The sequence below is a fragment of the Acipenser ruthenus genome, chromosome 5 (assembly GCF_902713425.1).
Source record: "Acipenser ruthenus chromosome 5, fAciRut3.2 maternal haplotype, whole genome shotgun sequence".
Classification (NCBI taxonomy): Eukaryota; Metazoa; Chordata; class Actinopteri; order Acipenseriformes; family Acipenseridae; genus Acipenser; species Acipenser ruthenus.
The window spans coordinates 47979257-47999386 of record NC_081193.1 but is presented as its reverse complement, the minus strand read 5'-3'; the positions used below and the strand labels follow the sequence as shown (position 1 = coordinate 47999386).

The window sequence follows — 20130 nt, the reverse complement described above, 5'->3', positions numbered from 1 at the left end:
AAAGGGACATACGTGTCCCACAAATAAAAATGCTATTTCTTATTTTTGCAATGAGGTGCACAAAATGGGGGTTAAAATTTACTGACAGGTTGGATCTGATCATGTGATACTTGAGTCATTCTCAAATGTATTTAAAAAAGAAACCGCTTGAGCAAACACTCAACTCCTTGTTTACCTCAAAGGGTTAAGGAAACATTTTGGGAAAACCCTAGATCACTCCTTCTTACAAGTCCAAACATATCGGAGCTTTAGGAGGCAGCAATGTCATAATAGGATGGAAATATCATTAGAATTGTTTTAGTCCAAACCACGCTGTCTTGCATAGCCACCCACATACTCAAAATATCTTTCCTGATTTTTACAAACATGTTTCCCAAAACTGAAATACAGAATCATGTTTATGTTTTTGATAATTTAAAGCAAACCATGGGAATTGTATCCTTAACACAAAAAATCCAGATAAACAAACTTCAATTAGGCAGGCACTCCCAGCCGCCCTGCAATTAGAGCAGGTCCTGAGAATCCAAAGCACTGTATATGCAATACATGAGGGGCTATATTCAGAAGTCACACAAACTAGTGACTCCTCACGCGATTGGAAGCAAATATCCACAGTGAAATCCTCCATGGACACAGACTGACAGTTGGAATCAGCAGATTACGTCTCCATTTAAATTTGCACTATGACATCAACTGAGTTTCTATTTACAGTCTTTTTTCTGATTCTTTTCCAGGAGACAATTAACAGTTGTATTCATGTGACCATCCACCGTTATGCTCAACTTACTCTAATAACTAGAACTGCATTTTTACTTTGTCTTGTGTAAGTTCTTGGCAATGACCTTGGCATTGACTACTGTCTAAGCACTGTTGGTCCCAGCTTTGAAAGCAACACTGCCTTCTCTCCATATGGTAGTACACAATGTGTAGGTGTGTGGCCAGACCGTCTATTAAACATAATTTGAATTAAGAGTGCTTGTACCTGTAGGGTTTGATGATCTTCTCCCCATAACGCAATGCTCCCTCCCAGTCCTGCATGTAAAGGCACACCCCCATTGCCTGGTACATCATGTGCAGCATGTACACGTTGGTGTCCTCAAACACAGCATCCATCTTATCCAGACTCAGCTCGCAGATCTCCAGCAGCTCGCTAGGGGGTGCCAAAGGGTCAAGAAATAACAGCAATGGAAAAAGATGCCGCAGCTGGGGTACAGGAGGCAGTGTGGACTAGTACTTAGAGATACAGTAGTGAACAGATATAATGGGTTCCTAGTTTCAAACCCAAGATTATTCAGAGGTGTTCACTCCACCAACCAGCTCCAAGACTGTCAAACCTGCATCATAAAATGGGTAACAAACCCTTAAGTAGGGTGACCAGACGTCACAATTAAAATTTGTAATCTTAGTTAATATTTTAATCGCATATTTAACAGATGCTATTATTATTATTAAGTTGTTCTTATTACCTAGAAGGCCTTACATGGTCTTGGACCTTCTTATCTTACAGATCTGCTGACCCCATATGTCCCTGATCGTTCAGAGATCACAAAAAGCTAATCTCCTGACAGTCCCTAAAATTTGTTTGAACTCTGTTGGAGCCAGGGCATTATAATGCCTCTCGTCTTTGGAACTTGCTCCAGATTCATATCAGGAATGCCAGCACAATTGAGTCTTTTAAATCCTGTTTGAAAACGCATTTGTTTGGGTCTGTTTATTTGTAGCTGGATTATATATTAGACACAGGCTTTTTTATATTTCTTTTGTAAAGCGCCCTGGAATGCTTGCATGAACAGCGTTATAAGTGAAATATGTATTGTATTCTTATTATTATCATTATCATCATTATCCAAAGGACAACCCAGCATAAAAAAAACTGTTGTCCTATTTCTGGATTAATATTGTCAGTTTATTATTCACCTTAATGCATTTTAAATTATACTGTATATTTTCCTTTAGAAGGGTATCCTTTACTGATTTTTTTTTAAATGGCAATGAAAACCAAGTATTCTTTTATTAATAACTTAATTGACTAACTAAAACAAATCATTCATTGAGTAACGCTTATAGTCTCCTTTTATAGTCTCCTTTTTGCTCCATAATGCAGTTATACGACTGACTTTCTATGCAAATGCAGACTGCACTCATTGCGTTGCATGCGCTCGAGTATATTATATGGTGCCACAGGGAATTACAGTGTGCTAAGAGGGTCAAAACAGAGGCTTGCTATTAAACACCCATTAAATAAATTAAACTCCAAAGAACTTAACTGCGATTAATTGACAGCCCCAATTTCTAATGATTTAATGTATAATTATTATTATTATCATTATTATTATTAAACTCAAATATAAAAACTATGTAATATGTATAACACAATATGGTAAACTAATTGGCCACAAATTACACCCAGGAGTGTACTGAAATTAGCTATCTGCTTAAAATATAAATGGTTTATAGTCTTATTTATTTAACAATGTGTCCGGTTTTGAGCTTTGGACACCTGATCACCCAACTGCTGCTTAATAATGCAAGGGTGAAAGAATGGGCAATGGAACTTTTATCAAAACAGTCTTGATAATGCTGATGATGATATTGGTATTATATGTACAGCAAAAGACACAGTAACAGTGAGAAGTACTGTTTTATACATTACAATGTGTTAGGTAATGCTGTTTTATACATATCATGGTGTTAGGTAATGCTTTAGGGTTAAATGTATTGGTTTGCTCCTTACTGCACCAAACACAATTGAATAAAAGAAAAGGATATTTTTATAGTGCTTTGCTCTCCGGAACTCCTCAATCACATTCCTGGCATACTTCACCATGTCCCTGATGGTCTCAGGTTTTGGAGGTTCATTCATTTTCCTTATTTCCATTTTTGCTTTATCCTACACAAATTGGGAACTCGTTAATACAAGCGTAGTAACATTTCCACTACAAGTTGATTCTAACTATACAATATGCAACAGAAGCATTTTTCAAAATAACGATAGGTTGCAGATGCAACCCTGATTCCCTGAAAGAGAAAATAACCATCAAGGTATAGGATATTGCCGTCAGGCAGTAGGAATTGGCTGAGCTTTATAGCAAAGCTGCCGATAGGCCTCTGCGCGAGCTGACATGAAAGCCCGCCCCCCTGGAAGCTTACATTACGCAGCAAGCAGAACGCCCTTCCTCTTTTGCTTGATGGTTCAAGGTATTATTATTATTATTATTATTATTATTATTATTATTATTTGTTTATTTAGCAGACGCCTTTATCCAAGGCGACTTACAGAGACTCTGTAAGTGTGAACTACGCATCAGCTGCAGAGTCACTTACAATTACGTCTCACCTGAAAGACGGAGCACAAGGAGGTTAAGTGACTTGCTCAGGGTCACACAATGAGTCAGTGGCTGAGCCGGGATTTGAACCAGGGACCTTCTGGTTACAAGCCCATTTCTTTAACCACTGGACCACACAGCCTCCTTCATGGGAACAGTGTACCCAAGCCGTCGCGAGGGAGGATTCTCGGCAGAAGGACAGACTTACGTCATAACGCAACTGCGTAGGCAATACATCTACGCATATACGGAGCCACGCCTCAGCGTCTATGCTCGCAATGACACCTGTCCCAAGGTGCAATAGTCAACACCATATTGTCAACCACCCTATAGGTCCGCATCCTGAGGCATCATAGAGTGTAGCACAGATGCTCAAAATAGTGGAGCAGAGGAATCCAGTACATTCAACCAGTAAAACCTCGTAAAAGTATGCGGTGTAGCCCAACTGGCTGCCCCTCTAAAGAGGGCCCAGGATGTCGCCATACCCCTAGCGGAATGTGCCTTCAACTGCCCTGGTGGCGGAAGGCCTCCAGATTCGTACACTAATTTAATAGCATCCACTATCCAGTGGGAAAGGCGTTGTTTAGACAACGGCTGACCAAAAGTCCTAGAACCATGGCATATGAACAACTGTTCTGTTGCCTCACAGTCATTGTACGGTCAGTATAACACCTCAATGCCCGCACTGGGCAGAGCATGTGTAACCGTTCTTCCTCTGGGGAAGAAAAAGGAGGAGGATGGAATGCCATCAACTCGACTGGCTGGTTCATATGAAACGGGGATATGACCTTGGGTAAAAAGGCCAGATTTGGACGCATGGAGACTTTAGAACCGTCTCCTGCGAAACGAGTACACGATGAATGCACTGATAGTGCATGTAACTTGCCCACGCGTTTGGCTGATACCACTGATAGCAAAAACACGGTTTTCATAGACACAAGCTTCATATCCACACTGTGGAGAGGCTCGAACGGTGCCTTGGTAAGGGCTTCTAGCACCACGTCAAGGCTCCATGACGGTAAACTGGTCGTCCTAGGAGGTCGCAAGCATCTTGCGCCTTTTAGGAATTGAGATGCCAGAAAATGGCAACCTGGTGATAAACCGTCAATGCGTACATGGCAAGCCGATATGGCGGCTAAATACACCTTAAGTGTAGAGGTAGATTTCCTTCATCTAACAGTTTCTGTATAAACTAATAAACCTGTCATAGGGCAGGATATTGGGTCACGTCCCTCAGCCAGACACCAATCTTGAAACAACTGCCATTTGTACGTATATTGCGACCTAGTAGAGGGCGCTCTGGCACTCTGAATGGTCGAAATCACCGCCGTTGAAAGCCCTAAGGCTGACAGGCACTCCCGCTCAGGGGCCAAGCCCATAGCTGCATGAGCTTGGGGTTCGGGTGCCATAGCCCTCTTTGGGCTTGGGACAATAGGTCCGCTCGCAGAGGGAGCTCCCTCGGGTGACCGTGCAACAACTGCACCAGACTCGGGAACCATATTCTCCGAGGCCACCGAGGAGCGATCAAAATCACTGTCGCTTGCTCTACCCTGACCTTCTCTAAGAAGACGGGGAGCATCGGAATCGGTGGAAATGCATATAGGAGCCCTGGCGGCCATTCGTGAGCCAGTGCATCGACTCCTAGGGGGCTGTCGAGGTCCTTCACCGAGAACCATAGGGGGCAGTGCGTGATCTCTCGCAAAGCGAAGAGATCTAATTGCGCTGTGCCGAACCATTCCCAGATGCGCTCTACCACCTGAGGGTGAAGACGCCATTCGCCCGCAAGAGGGCCTCCTCTGGATAGGAGATCCGCTGCGTGGTTGACTCTGCCCGGTAGATGAACCGCTCGAAGAGAGGTTAACCGTGGATGTGCCCATAGCAACAACCGTGCTACCATCCGGTGAAGACCGGGGGACCGTAGACCGCCCTGGCGGTTGATATATGCCACTACCGTGGTGTTGTCTGACCGCACTAACACGTGCTTGTTTCAAAGCACTGGCAAGAAATGCCGCAGGGCGAGGTCCATCGCTCTGAGCTCCAGAGCATTGATGTGGGCTGACCTCCAGGGTCCTGACCACACTCCATGGGTCCCTGCCCAGTTCCAGACTGCTCCCCAACCTTCGTTGGAAGCATCGGTGATGACCACTTCCCTCCGGAAGATGGGACCCAAACGTACGCCCTGGCGGATGTTCGAATGAACTTTCCACAAGCGTAGAGCTTCCCAGCAGGTTTTGGAAATCCTCAACCTGCGGTGTTTGTCTCTCTGTGAATGTAACGCGAAGGCATTGAACCAGGCCTGTAGAGGTCTCTGGTGTAAGCCCAAGGGAAGGGCTTGCTAGGCGGCAGCCATCAACCCTAGCATACGCTTAGACAGCTCCATGCTCACTGTTTCTCTCAACCTGAATAGGGAGAGACACCGCTCCATCGAGGCAACTCTTTGTGTCGACAGGGTCGCTTCCATGGACACCGAGTCCAGATGCAGAGCTAAAAACTCGGTCTGCTGGCTTGGCAGAAGGCGGCTCTTCTCCGAATTTACCTTCGGACCTAGCCGCTGAAGATGGTCTATAACCATCACTGCGTGCTGTGCCAACTGCTACTTCGACTGCGCGCAAACAAGCCAGTCGTCCAGATAGTTCAGCAGTCGGATGCCTTGAGTCCGCAAGGTAGCCAAAATGGCATCCATACAGTTCGAAAAGGTTCGAGGAGCCAGTGACAGGCCAAATGGAAGGACACGGAATTCGTATGCCTTGCCCTGAAAGGCGAAACACAAGTACTTCCTGTGACCCGGGCAGATGGGAACATGAAAGTACACATCTGTTAGGTCCACGGTGGTAAACCAGTCGCTGCAACAGACAGACTGGATGATGTGCCGGTGCGTAAGCATCTTGAACGATAACACCCCGTAGGTATTTGTTCAGTGCTTGCAGGTCTGAAATAGGGCGGAACCCGCTGTCCTTTTTGGGCACTAGGAAGTATTTTGAATAGAATCCTTGCTCGATCAGAGCAGGGTCTACTTGCTGAATAGCATGCTTGCTGAGCAATGCTTGTATTTCCACATTCAGAGCTGAAGACTGAGCGAAGTCCTTCACTGCAGTTACCACCACTCCCCGAAAGGGGGGGGATTTAACCGGAACTGAAGGGTATAACTGGTGACAATGTTTTTTTGCACCCGGATGTCGTTGATGCACAGTTGCCAGAATTGGAGCTGTGGGAGAGTGTAGGGGTGGGTTGAAAGCTGCCTGGTTATCTCAGGGCTGCTTTGTCTGTGCTCACTCACGAGGGGCCTGACCGGAGCCACAAGGACGTGGTCTACTGCCTCCTCTAGGACGCCAACCTCCATGCTGCGGCCTTACAAATGTAGGCTGCCCACGTGCTGCCGCACTAACAGGCGAGGTCTTAATACCTCCTGGCCACGTCTGATGTTGCGGTGGTGTCCTACGCCACTGGTGGTCTTGTGGCCGCTTATGGGGCCACATTTTTGCCATCTGCTGCGATGCTTCCCGAGCCTTAGCAGAGCGCTGCAGCATCTCTTCCACCGCTGGGCCAAACGTGTGCCTTGGTGTGATAGGAGCATCTAACAAAGGAGCTTTGTCAGGCTCCTGGACTCTCGCCTGCGAGAGCCAGAGCTGTCTTCTGGCCACCACTAGGTCCTGCCTTGAGCCCATGCGTTCAGCTGGGCTATCTTCACCAGGAACTGAGCGACTAGCCCCAACTCTGTCCTTAGAGACACCGAAGGGTATTCTGGGAGGTCTTTTACAAGCGGGTATTCTGGGAGGTCTTTTATAAACTGAGAGGAGGTTGGCCACATTGGACAGTCTAACCGCCTCTGTAGCCACCAAATAGCCCTTCTTGAGGTGCACCTCGGTGATCCTGCACTGCTTGTTAGGGCACGCAGGATCTTTTGCCAGCCCCGAGAGCGTTGGCGACTTCACCAAGGCTGCAAACGCAGCGTCAACTAGTGGGAAGAATGCCAACCCTGCCTCGCTCGCTCCCTGCATTACAAACATAGAAGCTTTACGTGAAGTTGCAGGGGAAGAGGCCGGAGTACACCACGTGGACTGCACCTCCTTGATAAAAAATCGGAGAAGGCCGGGAGCATCCTGGGCTGCTGCGATCGTGTCGAAGGTGACTAAGAGAGACCACCGAGGTTGCTCTAAGGCAGGCCAACCCGAGTCTGAAAATTCGCGCACAGCGAGCAGAACATTCTGTCTGCTAAGGCCAACGCAGCAAGCTCTGGCCCCAGACACGCCACGCAGTCCTCATGCGGGTCGTTAGCCGGCAATTTCGCCTCGCAGGTGACACAGCGATGGAACCCAGACATATTTTTGACACCCCGTTCGCCAAAGTGTCGCTGGGTTCGACGAAAGTGCGTGTACCGAACGCCGAGGCGTTAAGCACCTAGCGTCAAGCACCGAAGCGTCGAAGTGCGTGCATCAAGTGCTGAGCACCGAAGCGTCGAGCGTCAAAGTGCGTGCACTGAGCGGCGAAGCGTCGAGGTGCATGCACCGAGCGCTGAGCACTGAGTGCCGAGCGTCGAGTTGCGTGCACCGAGCCCCAAGTGCCGAGGCACTAAGCACCGAGCGCTGAAGCGCTACACCAAAGCGCTGACACTGAAAAATGCCGAAGCGCTATGCGCCGAAGTGCGTGTACTGAGCGTCAAGACGCTATGCACTAGACGGCGAAATGTCAGCTGACCTGCAGAGTGGAGACGCTAAGTGCTAGTACAGTGTCTTAGTCTAAAAGACAATGGTGTTGTGCTATACTTACCTGTGTTAAAAGGGGCAACTGAAAAGTGCACTTGGCGGTTGTCTTCCTTGTATATTTTTTATTTTTATTTATTTTACTTTTTTTAGAGGAACTGCAGCAGCACTATAATAGTGCAAACAATAACTGTAAGGTGGGCTACAGCCCTACAGCTACCACGCGGTGTGATGTTACAATCCACGGGTGGTATTTGATGGAGTGGCTGCAGCAGCAGGCTCCACACTGGGTCTAGCCGCAGGCGAGACCGAGGCTGCAAAAATTTGCGCGGCCTAAGCCAGGCGCACAACACGTCCTCTAAACTATTCTATACCTAAAAGGGAGAGAACAGACAATACAAAAAACCCAAATATATAATATAGCAATATTAATAAAATATTAATATGTAAGTGACAGGCGGCAAAGAGCCAACGCGGAAAGAACGCAATGCCGAAGCAAAGCGTGAAAGTGAAAATATAATATTATATATATATAATGTATTTAATGCTCAGCAGAGCGAACACTGAATCAACTCAGAGAAGAGGCGGTAGCCAGCTTCTCAAGCTCAAGGCTGACGAGTACAATCAGTGATGTAAATCTCTCAGAGAAAACTTACCAGCTCAATGTCCTACATAGGCTGAAGGCAAAAGAGGAAGGGCGTTCTGCGCACTGCGTAATGTAAACTTCCAGGGGGGCAGGCTTACACGTCAGCTCGCGCAGAGGCCTATCGGCAGCTTTGCTATAAAGCTCAGCCAATTCCTACTGCCTGACGGCGATATCCCATACCTTGATGGTTATTTTTGACTTGAAAGGGAACTGAAGCAATAAAATCGAGACCAATTTTATAACATGCTGCACTAATCTAGAGCCACTAATGTGACTCAAGAACTATCCAAGATATGAATAGTGAGCCTTGGGTTTTAAATCTTACTTTTCCTTTGGTGGCACACTCCTTGCAATCGCAGTTGAAAAAGTATGAATCCTTCAATCTGTCATTCCTGTCATCTGTGGGGTACAGCAGGTCAATATAGCTGGTAAAGATCTACAAGTGATTAAAAAAAAATGTATTATCAAGATATGATAAGAATACTTTCATGAAAGCAGTGATACCTCTTATATTTATTATTTTAGATATTTATTTTTTCAGTGGTTATTTTGAGAAAATGTACAGCTTTTTTGTAGATGGCCAAATAAATTACTGTCTGAAAAGTGAATCGACCAGTTTGACAACAGTCCAGACTGGAATCACACTGCACCTCTATTGCACCAAATAAATAAATAAATAAATAAATAAATAGAATCAGCAAACTGCACAATGAAAGGGGGTATGTCAACACAAAATAGTAGTCACTGCTGTTTTCAGTTTTTAGGATATACAATTTTTTTTTTAAATCTGTGTTTAAATCAGTAAAAACCTAAAATCCCAAACTCTAGCTATATTTCTAACTTCAGTGATTTTTTTTGTATCCTTTAACCCTTTGCGGTCCTTTGTCGGACTGGGTCCGACATTGCAATTATTCCTCACAGGTCCTTTGTCGGACTGGGTCCGACATCATTATAGCAACGCAATAAACGGGTGTCTAGTCGTTTTTTCTCTGGAAAAAGCCGAGAAAACCATTCAATTGCCGAGTGGGAGCGACAGGAGCCGAGACAAGTCGAAAAAAAAAAACAAAAAAAAAAACAAGGCGTATCTAGTCATACATGGTATCTGGTATCAGATAACGGGGGCGGTCGTAAGTAAACCAGTTGGCTGACTGAATCAGTGCACAGAGAACACAGACATTTGCAGAGCTTTTTTGAGATGTTATAGTAATAAAATAATGACTTGGATCGCATTATTGAGGAGTTTGGTGATAAAACGAGTGATCCGGAGATGATCGATCGATATGTACGACTATTATTATTATTATTTATTTATTACATAGGTGAACGCTATAGCAAACGAAAGGGTGGGGCGGGGCTGGAGATGCCTAGTGAGTGCTTTGTTGATATGCAGGGCCATTTAAACCCGTTTGACTGTGGAAAAAAATATTTAAACAGCGCGTCTAAAATTAACTGCGCGTGTGAAAATTAATTAGACCTGACGTGCCTGACGCGTGATTAATAAATGGACCGCAAAGGGTTAAAAATAACTCTGATAGATATCATTAGGTTATTATCATAACCCTGGGTCCCTGAAACAGAAATGTAACCATTTACCTCCTAAAGACCCGAATCCTGAATATTGTATACTTTGATCCTGTGACGCAGTCGTGACTCCTTCAAACCTGCTGCAATCATGGATGCAGCGACCTTGAAGGTTAATGGTTACATTTCTATTTCAGGGAACTAGGGTTCCCATAGCCATTGCAAGGACAAGATTGCAGAATGACCAGAATTGTAAAAAATTCTGCAAAGCCAGGTAAACTGCCTGCAGCTCTAAAACATTGATGTGGAGACCCTTCCATGGGGGGTTCCACACACCTTGCAAGCCTTGACCATTCCACACAGCGCCTCAGCCCAGGCTGGACATGTCCGTGGTGATGACCTCCCTTCTGGTGGCACTGCCCAGCACTACACCTGGGTGTAGATGGGCCGGCTGTTTCCATTAAGAAAAGTGTCCTTAGACAGAGATGGGACACTGTCAATAGGTGGTCGTGGTTCGACGTGGGCTGGACGACCCTGCTGTTGAACCAGGCCTGCAGAGGATGCATGTGCAGGAGACCCAGTGGGAGGGTCTGGGAAGCTGCTGCCATCAAGCTTAGAAGCTTCTGGTAAGTCGCTACCATTGAGATCCAAACAGGCGGTTATTATCTACACTCTGCCGCCTGACAGAGTGGCCAGCATGGACTCAAAGTCCAAGTACACTCCCAGATAGGAGGCTGTTTGGGAAGGTGTCAGGTGGCTCTTCACATGATTCACCACAAGGCCCAACCGATGGAGGTGGCTGGTGACAAGTTACATGTGGTACTGATACCAGTAGTCCAGATGGCTCCCTGAGAAGGGGCCCTGGGCCTGCGGCAGCAAATCCCTAGGGCTGCTGCTTCACTTGTGGCTTGGCCCACACCTTTTGTTTCTGCGTAGGGCGGCAGAACCTATTATGGCCTCGGTGGCCAACAGCCACTGGCCAGTCCTGAAAATCGCCTCTGGCAGCAGGCATAGCCGGCTGTGTCGGTCTTTGAGGCTGTTGGGCCCGAGGATGCCCGAGATTGGTCTACGGGTCCACCTGGTCACAGTTACCACGGGTGGCAATGTACAAGCAATGCACAGTAAAGCCACTGGCAAAAACCACTCAGCACATCTCCTAAAATGTCAATTATTCCAATTACGCAAATGCAGTCTGTATTTAAAGTATGAACGGCAGCAAATAGTGAAGCTGCAGAGCTTTTATAGCTGCCTGCGCATTCACCTGCAACAGAAATATGAACCAACCCTGAAGGAAGCCTGCTTGTCAGAATAAACTAACAGCCTTCGCAATGGTGATGCTAATAGCTGTTCATCAAAGCGGCATCGAGATACTGCGATTGTAATACAACCAACAAAAAGCCGAAGCTAGTATCTCGGTCCTGCGCAGCGCCGCTGAGCCCAGCAGCTGCTCTTACTGTATGTGTGTGTCAGGCACCACGTTACTGACAGGCCTGCCCCCAATATCTGTAAAACTGAAATAAAACAATGAGAAAGCAGCTTTCGGTTTCAAAAAACAGTCACTTAAACAATTACAAATATATAAAAACATATATAACCGTTTCGTAAGTGCAAATCAACAAAAAACGAGACAATAAGCTCCAGCCGACTTATGATGCTGGGTCCCTGGAAAGGAGCGACTCGTTCTGCTGGCGTCAAGCAGGGCACAAGGCTGTAGTGCACACAAATACGTGAAAATAGAAAACTATTTCAGCGATTCACTTAATATCACATGACATGTGAAACATATACAGATATAGACAGCTGTACACTGAACAAGGTTCTCCGTCAGGTCAGTCTTGAAATGAAACATATGCGTATGCAATTCAGGGTCTCAGTTTCCCTTTGTTACTTGTCAATATTCCACAGTAACCAACTCCATCATTCTGTGCCTGTATTCTTCTAAAAGTTTGCCATAGAAAAAGCATAGCAAACTGTAAGAAAGCCCAATGAAAGCATAGTAAGCATTGCTCAGGTATGGTAAAGCGTATTAAAAAAAAGCAAAAAAAAAAAAAACATGGCAAACCAGGGTAAACTATGGTGAATGCATAGCATAATCATGAGAAAAGCATGGTAAAAATACAGTGGTAAACTTTTATAAAGGAACTCAACGAGTATATTTCAGTAGCTTCTTAGAGACTTTTAGGCTGTCTAAAAGCAGTTCATTGGGTGCTGATACTGTTAATTAATATGCTTTTTCCAATTTTGAAATGAGACATTCATATGTATAATGTTCACTCTAATACCATTTCTTGGGCCTTGGTTGCTAGGTTAAATCTCCCACTGTGGTCGCCTACATTTTTTAATATATAAATGAAATCAGCTTCTTTCAGATTCATCACAATGATACAGAGGCACAATACAGAGATGATTAGCTTTTGTATCCTCAATTACGAGATGACTGTGTCTCAGAATTATATTACAGATAATGAAGTGCTATATTCAAGAACAATAAAGTTTGTTTTAGCTATTAACATCTCAAAAAGCTCACAGTTTGGTAATAAGACACAGGGAGTGGACAAAAAAATGGAAACACCTGGGTAAATGAGGGACACCAAGTATATTGAAAGCAAGGGCTTCCACACAGGTGTGGCTCATGCGTTAATTAAGCAAATAACATCCCAGCATGCTTAGGGTCATGTATAAAAATGCTGGACAGGCCTGGTTGCCTATAATTACGGCCAGCATGGCTGCAAGAGGAGACCTCAGTGACTTTGAAAGAGGGGTGATTGTTGAGGCACGTTTGGCAGGAGCTTCAGTGACCAAGACAGCTCAACTTGCTGATGTTTCACGAGCAACGGTGTCTAAGGTGATGTCGGCATGGAACTCCAAGGGAAAGTGCAACAATGGGCGGAAGCGCATACTCCAGGATTGTGATATCCGTGCATTAATTCGAAGTGCAAAGCAAAACAGGCGAGCAACTGCAGATCAATTGACTGCAAATTTCAACCTGGGGCGCGAGCAGCCAGTTTCATCAAAAAGGGTCAGCTGAGAACTTATTTACTTTTATTTTTTTTTACGCCTTTATCCAAGGGCGACTTACAGGGACTAGGGTGTGTGAACTATGCATCAGCTGCAGAGTCACTTACAACTACGTCTAATCCGAAAGACAGAGCACAAGGAGGTTAAGTGACTTGCTCAGGGTCACACAATGAGTCAGTGGCTGAGGTGGGATTTGAACCGGGGACCTCCTGGTTACAAGCCCTTTTCTTTAACCACTGGACCACACAGCCTCCTTAGAACTCCACAGAGCGGGATACCATAGTGGCCCAACGCCCTATTAAGTGACTACATTGGTGTTTCCATTTTCTTGTCCACTACCTGCACATGTTCCAAATACCAAGAGTATAGGTCTTTTTTGTGGTTAAGTCACTCAAATTGGGAACATTTGCCCTTTGCAATTGCACTCAGAAGGGAAAAACAGACTTAGCAGTTGATACACTGCTTGGACACTTTTTTAGGACCTGTACTTAATATCAGGTTGGGCCAATGTTTGCCCCGATCAGCCTTGACGTGACAGGGCATGGACTCCACAAGGTGCTGGAACGTGTCTTGAGGCATGTTAATCCATTCTGTAAAATATTTCAGACTTAATTAGATAGTCTTTTCACTCTGTCAGTCATAACTCCTTGCCACAGCTGTCTCTCTTGGGGACCACTCTCCCATCTTTTTACTATTGCCGATACACTCTGATGACCGACGTCTTGAAGCAGAATACCAACATTACTTATCTTGCTACTGTGGCACCTGCTTGATATGCACCCACTATCATGTCTCCTTCCTCATTTCTGGTTGACTGTTTGCAATTGTGCTTTATAATGCTGTAAAGATCATGTCACATCACACGATCAAAATCATTTGCATCACTGATTTAGGGCTCTGCCACATCCAAGCGCTTAGACAGTTCCTAATAAAGTGGCCACAGTGTAGGTCAAAAATGATGGTTTTTACCTCATCCCCAGCATTGATCTCCTGAACAGCCCTGACCTCTGCAAGGGTCCCTTTGTAAGTGACAATCACATTGGGGCAACAGCTGTGGTTCATCAGGGCAACACTAGAGCACAGAGAAATTAGTCATTAACACATGTAGGTTATAGCAGAAGCAAGGGGCAACTTCAGTCATAATGAAAACAAGATAATTTCAAACACCATTAGAAGATAAAAGATTCTGTGAGTGCCTAGGTTTAGAACAACATTATGCATAAAAGCTTCAGTCACGATGAAACATGAAAAGATAAAGGGTTTTAAAATGCAGGTTAAGTGCTCCTCTAGCAGACCCTATAAATTATGTTTTCACATGAAAAGCATACTTCATATTATTATTTTAATGTAATAGCAACTACCTGACTATAGACTCTCAAAGTAATGTTTTATCCAAAAGCCCTGAGGCATTTTGATAAATGTGATTCTCAGCATTAGGATAGATATCCAGGGTGGAGCTTTGCGAACATTCATTTCTGCAGAAGTGTCATGATTTTTAATTACTTTTTATACCAAGGGAGAGGATTCAAAATCCCTTACATTTCTTCAACAAAAGGTAGGTAGCAATGGTTTTCAGGAATAAATGAAAATATTATTTTGAGAATGCCCTTTTATTTCTAACAAGCATGAAGCCATAGCATATTATACTTTTGTAAAAACACAACATTGAGGGTTTCCCCAGATAAGAGCCTTTATTAACCAAAATTAGTTGTCCATGCCATATTTTTATAAGAAAAAACAGCGTTGAAATGTTTTTTTAAAACCTAAAAAAGAGCTCACCTTGAAGTGTTGCTTAGCACTAATTTGACCATACATACAGTAACATTAGGCAGTGCAACATTAATGCAAATTGTAATTTGTGAAACTTTAGGAATAAACTGTAATGCTAGGGGGAAATAAAATATCTGAACTTACTCTGGGAAAACAGCAGAGCCCAAATGGGAGAGTTCTTCATCCTCTATTGTAAAGCCATTGCAATTGACCTGGGGGGGGGGGGGGGGGGATAAGGAGCAAATTAAAATGTTTTTTTTTTTTTTTTTTTCAAATTTGCACAGTATCTCACTAGCTGCATCCTAATGTAGACATGATGTTCAGCTGCTTCCTAATGAAGACGTGCTGTTCTTCAATATCTCCTGTGCGAACAGCTGATGGGTTGTTCAGGTGTGACCATTTAGGCAGATGGTAAAACTGGAATAGCTAAAACTGCTATGCAATTCATGGTTTTATTTTATTCTAATAGTCCATTCCGAATATCAACCGATTTTAAACACGGAATATGGGTGGAGTTTAAATGTGCTGTTCCATTTTCCATCTCACTAGAGAAATAAGTACAGACGATCACTTCTCTAAACATTAAAGCTAACAACCAATGTTCTTTGGATCCCAACAACTGGGCTAAATGATTAGAAAACTAATTGAATTTCCTTTTAAAAATCAGCTCCCTAGGGAGGACCAACAAATGCCTTTTTCCTTTCAAGGCAAGGATTAAAATAATTGGTCGAATCACGTGTAAAAGGGTACAATAGGGGTGTGTTCTTTCTCTGATTGACAGGAGACAGACTGAGGTTGACACGCAGGTTTTATTTCATACATCACAGTCTCAACTCATGTGACACTACCAGTGATGGTAGCGCACGGAGGACATGCATTAGAATGTACCAAAAGCAAAATAAAACACTCTACAAAAACTGCAAATACAAAGTAAAGGGTGCAGAGCAGCTTTACCATATCACTGTATAATACATTACCAGGATATTTTACACAAAGACAATTTCATGTCTTCGCCAAATCAAAATAAATTTGACACCCAAAGAAATAATAAAAAAAAATGTTTCTCTCCGTTTTATTTATTTATGTGTTTTTTTTTTGTTTGTTTTTTTAACAGTTAAGGCATTTTGTCTGTATGATGAAGGGTGGAAAGATATTTCAGAACCACCCTAATGCGTGCTCTTGATGCGAGAACAAAGAGGGTGATTATTTACAAGATTTGGATGTGTGAAAAAATACAATCCTTTTGGAATAAAGTGTTTGATATTTTGTCTGAAGTACATAACATGTCACTCCCAATATCGCCACAGCTGGTGCTCTTGGGAGGCAACACAGATTTATCAGAGTGGATTGGTGAATGACAAACTCTTGGAATCAAGTACATTAAATTAATCTATTTTACCAATATACTCATCTGATGTTCTGGCTGCTCTATATAGTCTAACAACTCTATCCTGCTGCACAAGGGTTAAGGAGGGGTTAAACACCAACTGTTTCTCTTGAGGAGAACATTTCCTTTTATGGGTAAAAGACATGTCTGAAATAGCAACTGGCATCAATTCAGTCAGCACAGCTGAGTCCCCCCTAGAGTGAACCCAACCCCAAAAGACAAGAGGGAGAAACAGATAAGACAGGAATGGTCCCTTCCCTGGAATTTCTCTTCAGCCTACAGCAGAGAAAACTAAAAGTCAAGACTTTAATGCAACAAGTTGATGGCTGCCTGTAATACACACTTGTGTGTAGTGGGTCTCTTATTGTATAAGAGGTGTCATCTCATGCAGTTTGTATGTATGTCTCATACATACATACACATATACATACATACAGTTGTAGTTTACATACCCCAATGGAAATTTATAATTTCTAGAAATGTGTCAAAAACAAATAAGTATAAGAAATCTTTTGTAAAAAAGTTTTACTTTTGTGGATGGGGAAAAAAATAGATGTCTACAATTATTTATTTCAGCATTTTTTTTGCAAAACTACAAAAATGCCAATTCAAAAGTATTCATACCCTGTCAAGAAAAATTAAATAGCTAGTTGAGGCACCTTTAGCAATAATAACCTCTTTTAAATGATTAGGATATTTGTCAATGAGCTTTTGATTCTTTAGTGATTTTTTACAATTCTTCAACGCAAAACTGTTCTAGTTCCCTTGTGCACAGCCGCCTTTTTTGACTAGGCCATTCCAGAACCTTGACTTTACTGTTCTTTAACCATTCTGAAGTAGATTTTGATGTGTGCTTCGGATCACTGTTGTGTTGGAACGTCCAAGTTTTGTAGTGGAGGGTTTCAGATGATTGGCCAGTATCTTTTGGTATGTTATGGAATCCATTTTACCATGTATTGGAACTACATTTCCTGTGCCATTAGAGGAAAAACAGCCCAATAGAAGGATATTACCACCTCCATGCTTGACAGTAGGTATGGTGTTCTTTTCTTTGTACACCTCACCAGACTTTCTTCAAAAGTAACGACTATCAGCATGACTCAACTTTTGTTTCATCACTCCACAAAACCTTTGACCAGAACTCATATCCATCATTCAAATGCCGTTTTGCAAACTTTAAACGCTTGTCCTAGTGATATTTTCCTAAGAGTGGCTTTTTCCTTGGCCTGCGAACATTGAGAACTTCACCATGCAATACTCAACCTATGACAGAAATGGAAACCCCAGTCCTACCTGCAGCCAATTCACTTTGAATATCTTTGGCAGTCAATCTCGGATTGTTATTAACCTTCCTCACAATTCTTCTACTTGTTATTGGTGAAAGAACCTTAAAGAATCTTCCAGACTGAGGGAGCGTTGTGACAGTATAATGAGTCTTGTACTTCTTGATAATAGAAACAATAGTTGAAATTGGGATACTCAAATGCTTGGAAATCTTCTTGTACCCTTCTCCAGCTTTGTGACAATAAATAATTTTCTGCCTAAGGTCTTCAGATAGCTCTTTACTTTTTCCCATATTGACTTATTGGTAATGACAGCAATCATCCTATGCCCAACCCTTTTATACTCTCCAAGAATGCTCACCTAAAATCCAGCATTTGCTAGGCTTTTCTAGAATTAGGTTCTACATTATCACATTGAAATTTCTAGCACCAAAATAACATCAAAAGGTATGAATATTGTTTTTTGCAAAAAAATTGCAAAAACTTTTGCTACAAAAGATTTTTCCTAAAATTCTTTGTTTTCGTTAAATTTCTAGAAATTATAAAATTTCCATTGGGGTATGTAAACTTTTGACTACAACTGTATATCTTTATTTATTTATTTTTAACTTTGTGCTGTAATGCTATTTGTTGATTTCTTATTCTTCATTTATATTTGTATGTATAAAAGCTTCTACTTGAACAGTAGCTCAGTTAGCACACTTTCATCCTAACCTGAACCTGCTCCTGCCATTCAGTCCTGTGTGGTGGTTATATGATATGAACTGGGCTTGGGGGCTAAGGGAAGACCACCAGACTCATTCAGCTTGTGACCTGAGCCAGATCTTAACCCACATCAAACAGTCTTAGTTTCAACATTTAAAGCTGAAACTAAAGAGTATCCCCTGTACCTGTGCAAAGAGCACCAGCAGAGCTGCATTATCTGGGTATTCCAAGTGCTTGGAGTAGAAGTGATGGAGGGCAGCAATGTCACTCTGAATCAGCTCTCTCTTCTCATTATCCAGCTTCTCCAGATCTAAATAAAACAGGAGAAGTGTTAGACAGTACTGGATACAATGATATCCCTTATGTAATAGTATTTTTCATATGCAAGAATTGGTCAGGAGTGGTCACAGCACCCAATGAGGTGTCAGATTTGCATAACAAACTAGTGCTTTGTTAAATCTGTTAGCTTATTAAGTGGCTTTGTTTAATATTGTAAGCATTCAGTATAAAATGTGGACAATGTCCCCGACTCTTCTTCACATGAAGTCCTTATCCAAGCCCTTTTCTCAGATTCTTCCTTCATGGGAAAGTAATCCAGGATAAAAAACAGGATATGTATGACAGCAATTCTGGGACAGCTAGCAATAACCCTTTTAGGAATATTAATACAATCCAGATATTATTTGGAACTAATATAATATTGAAGAATACTTTCCTTGTGCAAAGTACAGTTTGTTAACAAAATAGTCCTATTAGTTACATAACATGTCAATATTTAATTTAACTGCCATTCAAAATGAAACCTCCCCATACCAATAGATATTGTAAGCAACTAAAACTCTGCAAACCAGACCTGCTGAGGTATCCTTGGAACCCTCAGAATTCGTATGAAAAAATGAGCACATCTAGGATTAAGGAGTTGAACTGTGTCTTACACCTGCAAGTGTTCTTGTATGTGAGGGACTGATATCTTCTCATTCAACCCCTGTCTTGGTCTTTTAAATAAACTGTATGTGACTGACATTGAATATAAGTAACCAGCAGTCTGCTTAGTATTCTAATGCAACGCTTCAGCTTTCCTCTCATTTAAAAGTACACTTTCTTGGCACTGATAGAGATTCGTTCAAACTGATACAGTACTGTTTAACCTGATCTCATCATTATCATCAAACTTACGGAAAATTAAAATGGTTTATTCAGTCATTGCGAGAGTGTCTTGAGGCACACTGATTGGTTTATTCAATCTTTCAAGAAACACCATCATATCATTGATGCATTTTGTATTCTGATTTCCATGAGTGCACCTCATCTCTACAGCACCGCTGTTTCTCTTGCTACAAAAAGACATAAGTGACCGAGCAATTTGTGTTTCCCGTTCTGATAAGTTGCTTCACCATTCTGTTAAATAATGTTGTGCATGTCTTGAATATTGCTCATGTACGTGTATTCATAATTCATGTAGCGCTGATGCTGCATTTAACGTGTGTAGGGGTGCTGTGTTCATTTATTTTGACAGTTTACTAACATTAGTTTGTCTGTTACCTATTGCTTTTCTCTTATTCATTTCGTTTCATATGTTGATGCACGTGCATCATGACAAGAATACATATTTATTGATTCATATTGTGTCTGGTGGTCAGCTCTGTCTTAGAGTACACTGTGCGTAAGAAAACACTTCGCTTGCTTCCCGAGGGGCGCTCTCTTAGCTGGAGACTACTGTATTAGTAATTTGCCTTTGAAGCTTTTTAAAAGAAATGCCCTTTCAAGCTTGCCA

The 20130-nt window shown here is 42.7% G+C and overlaps 1 protein-coding gene across 2 annotated transcripts in view; it reads right to left on the bottom strand.

The window, feature by feature from the left end:
- LOC117403425 (N-lysine methyltransferase SMYD2-like) overlaps window positions 1–20130 on the bottom strand; it is a 49331-nt gene that overhangs the window by 5300 nt on the left and 23901 nt on the right. For both annotated transcript variants that reach the window (XM_034005565.3, XM_034005566.3), the window contains 6 exons: window positions 18542–18666; window positions 15126–15193; window positions 14181–14283; window positions 8998–9108; window positions 2770–2890; window positions 983–1157 (listed from right to left, as the gene is read on the bottom strand). In XM_034005565.3, coding sequence (XP_033861456.3) covers window positions 983–1157; window positions 2770–2890; window positions 8998–9108; window positions 14181–14283; window positions 15126–15193; window positions 18542–18666 — 703 coding nt within the window. The remainder of the gene's footprint in view (window positions 1–982; window positions 1158–2769; window positions 2891–8997; window positions 9109–14180; window positions 14284–15125; window positions 15194–18541; window positions 18667–20130) is intronic.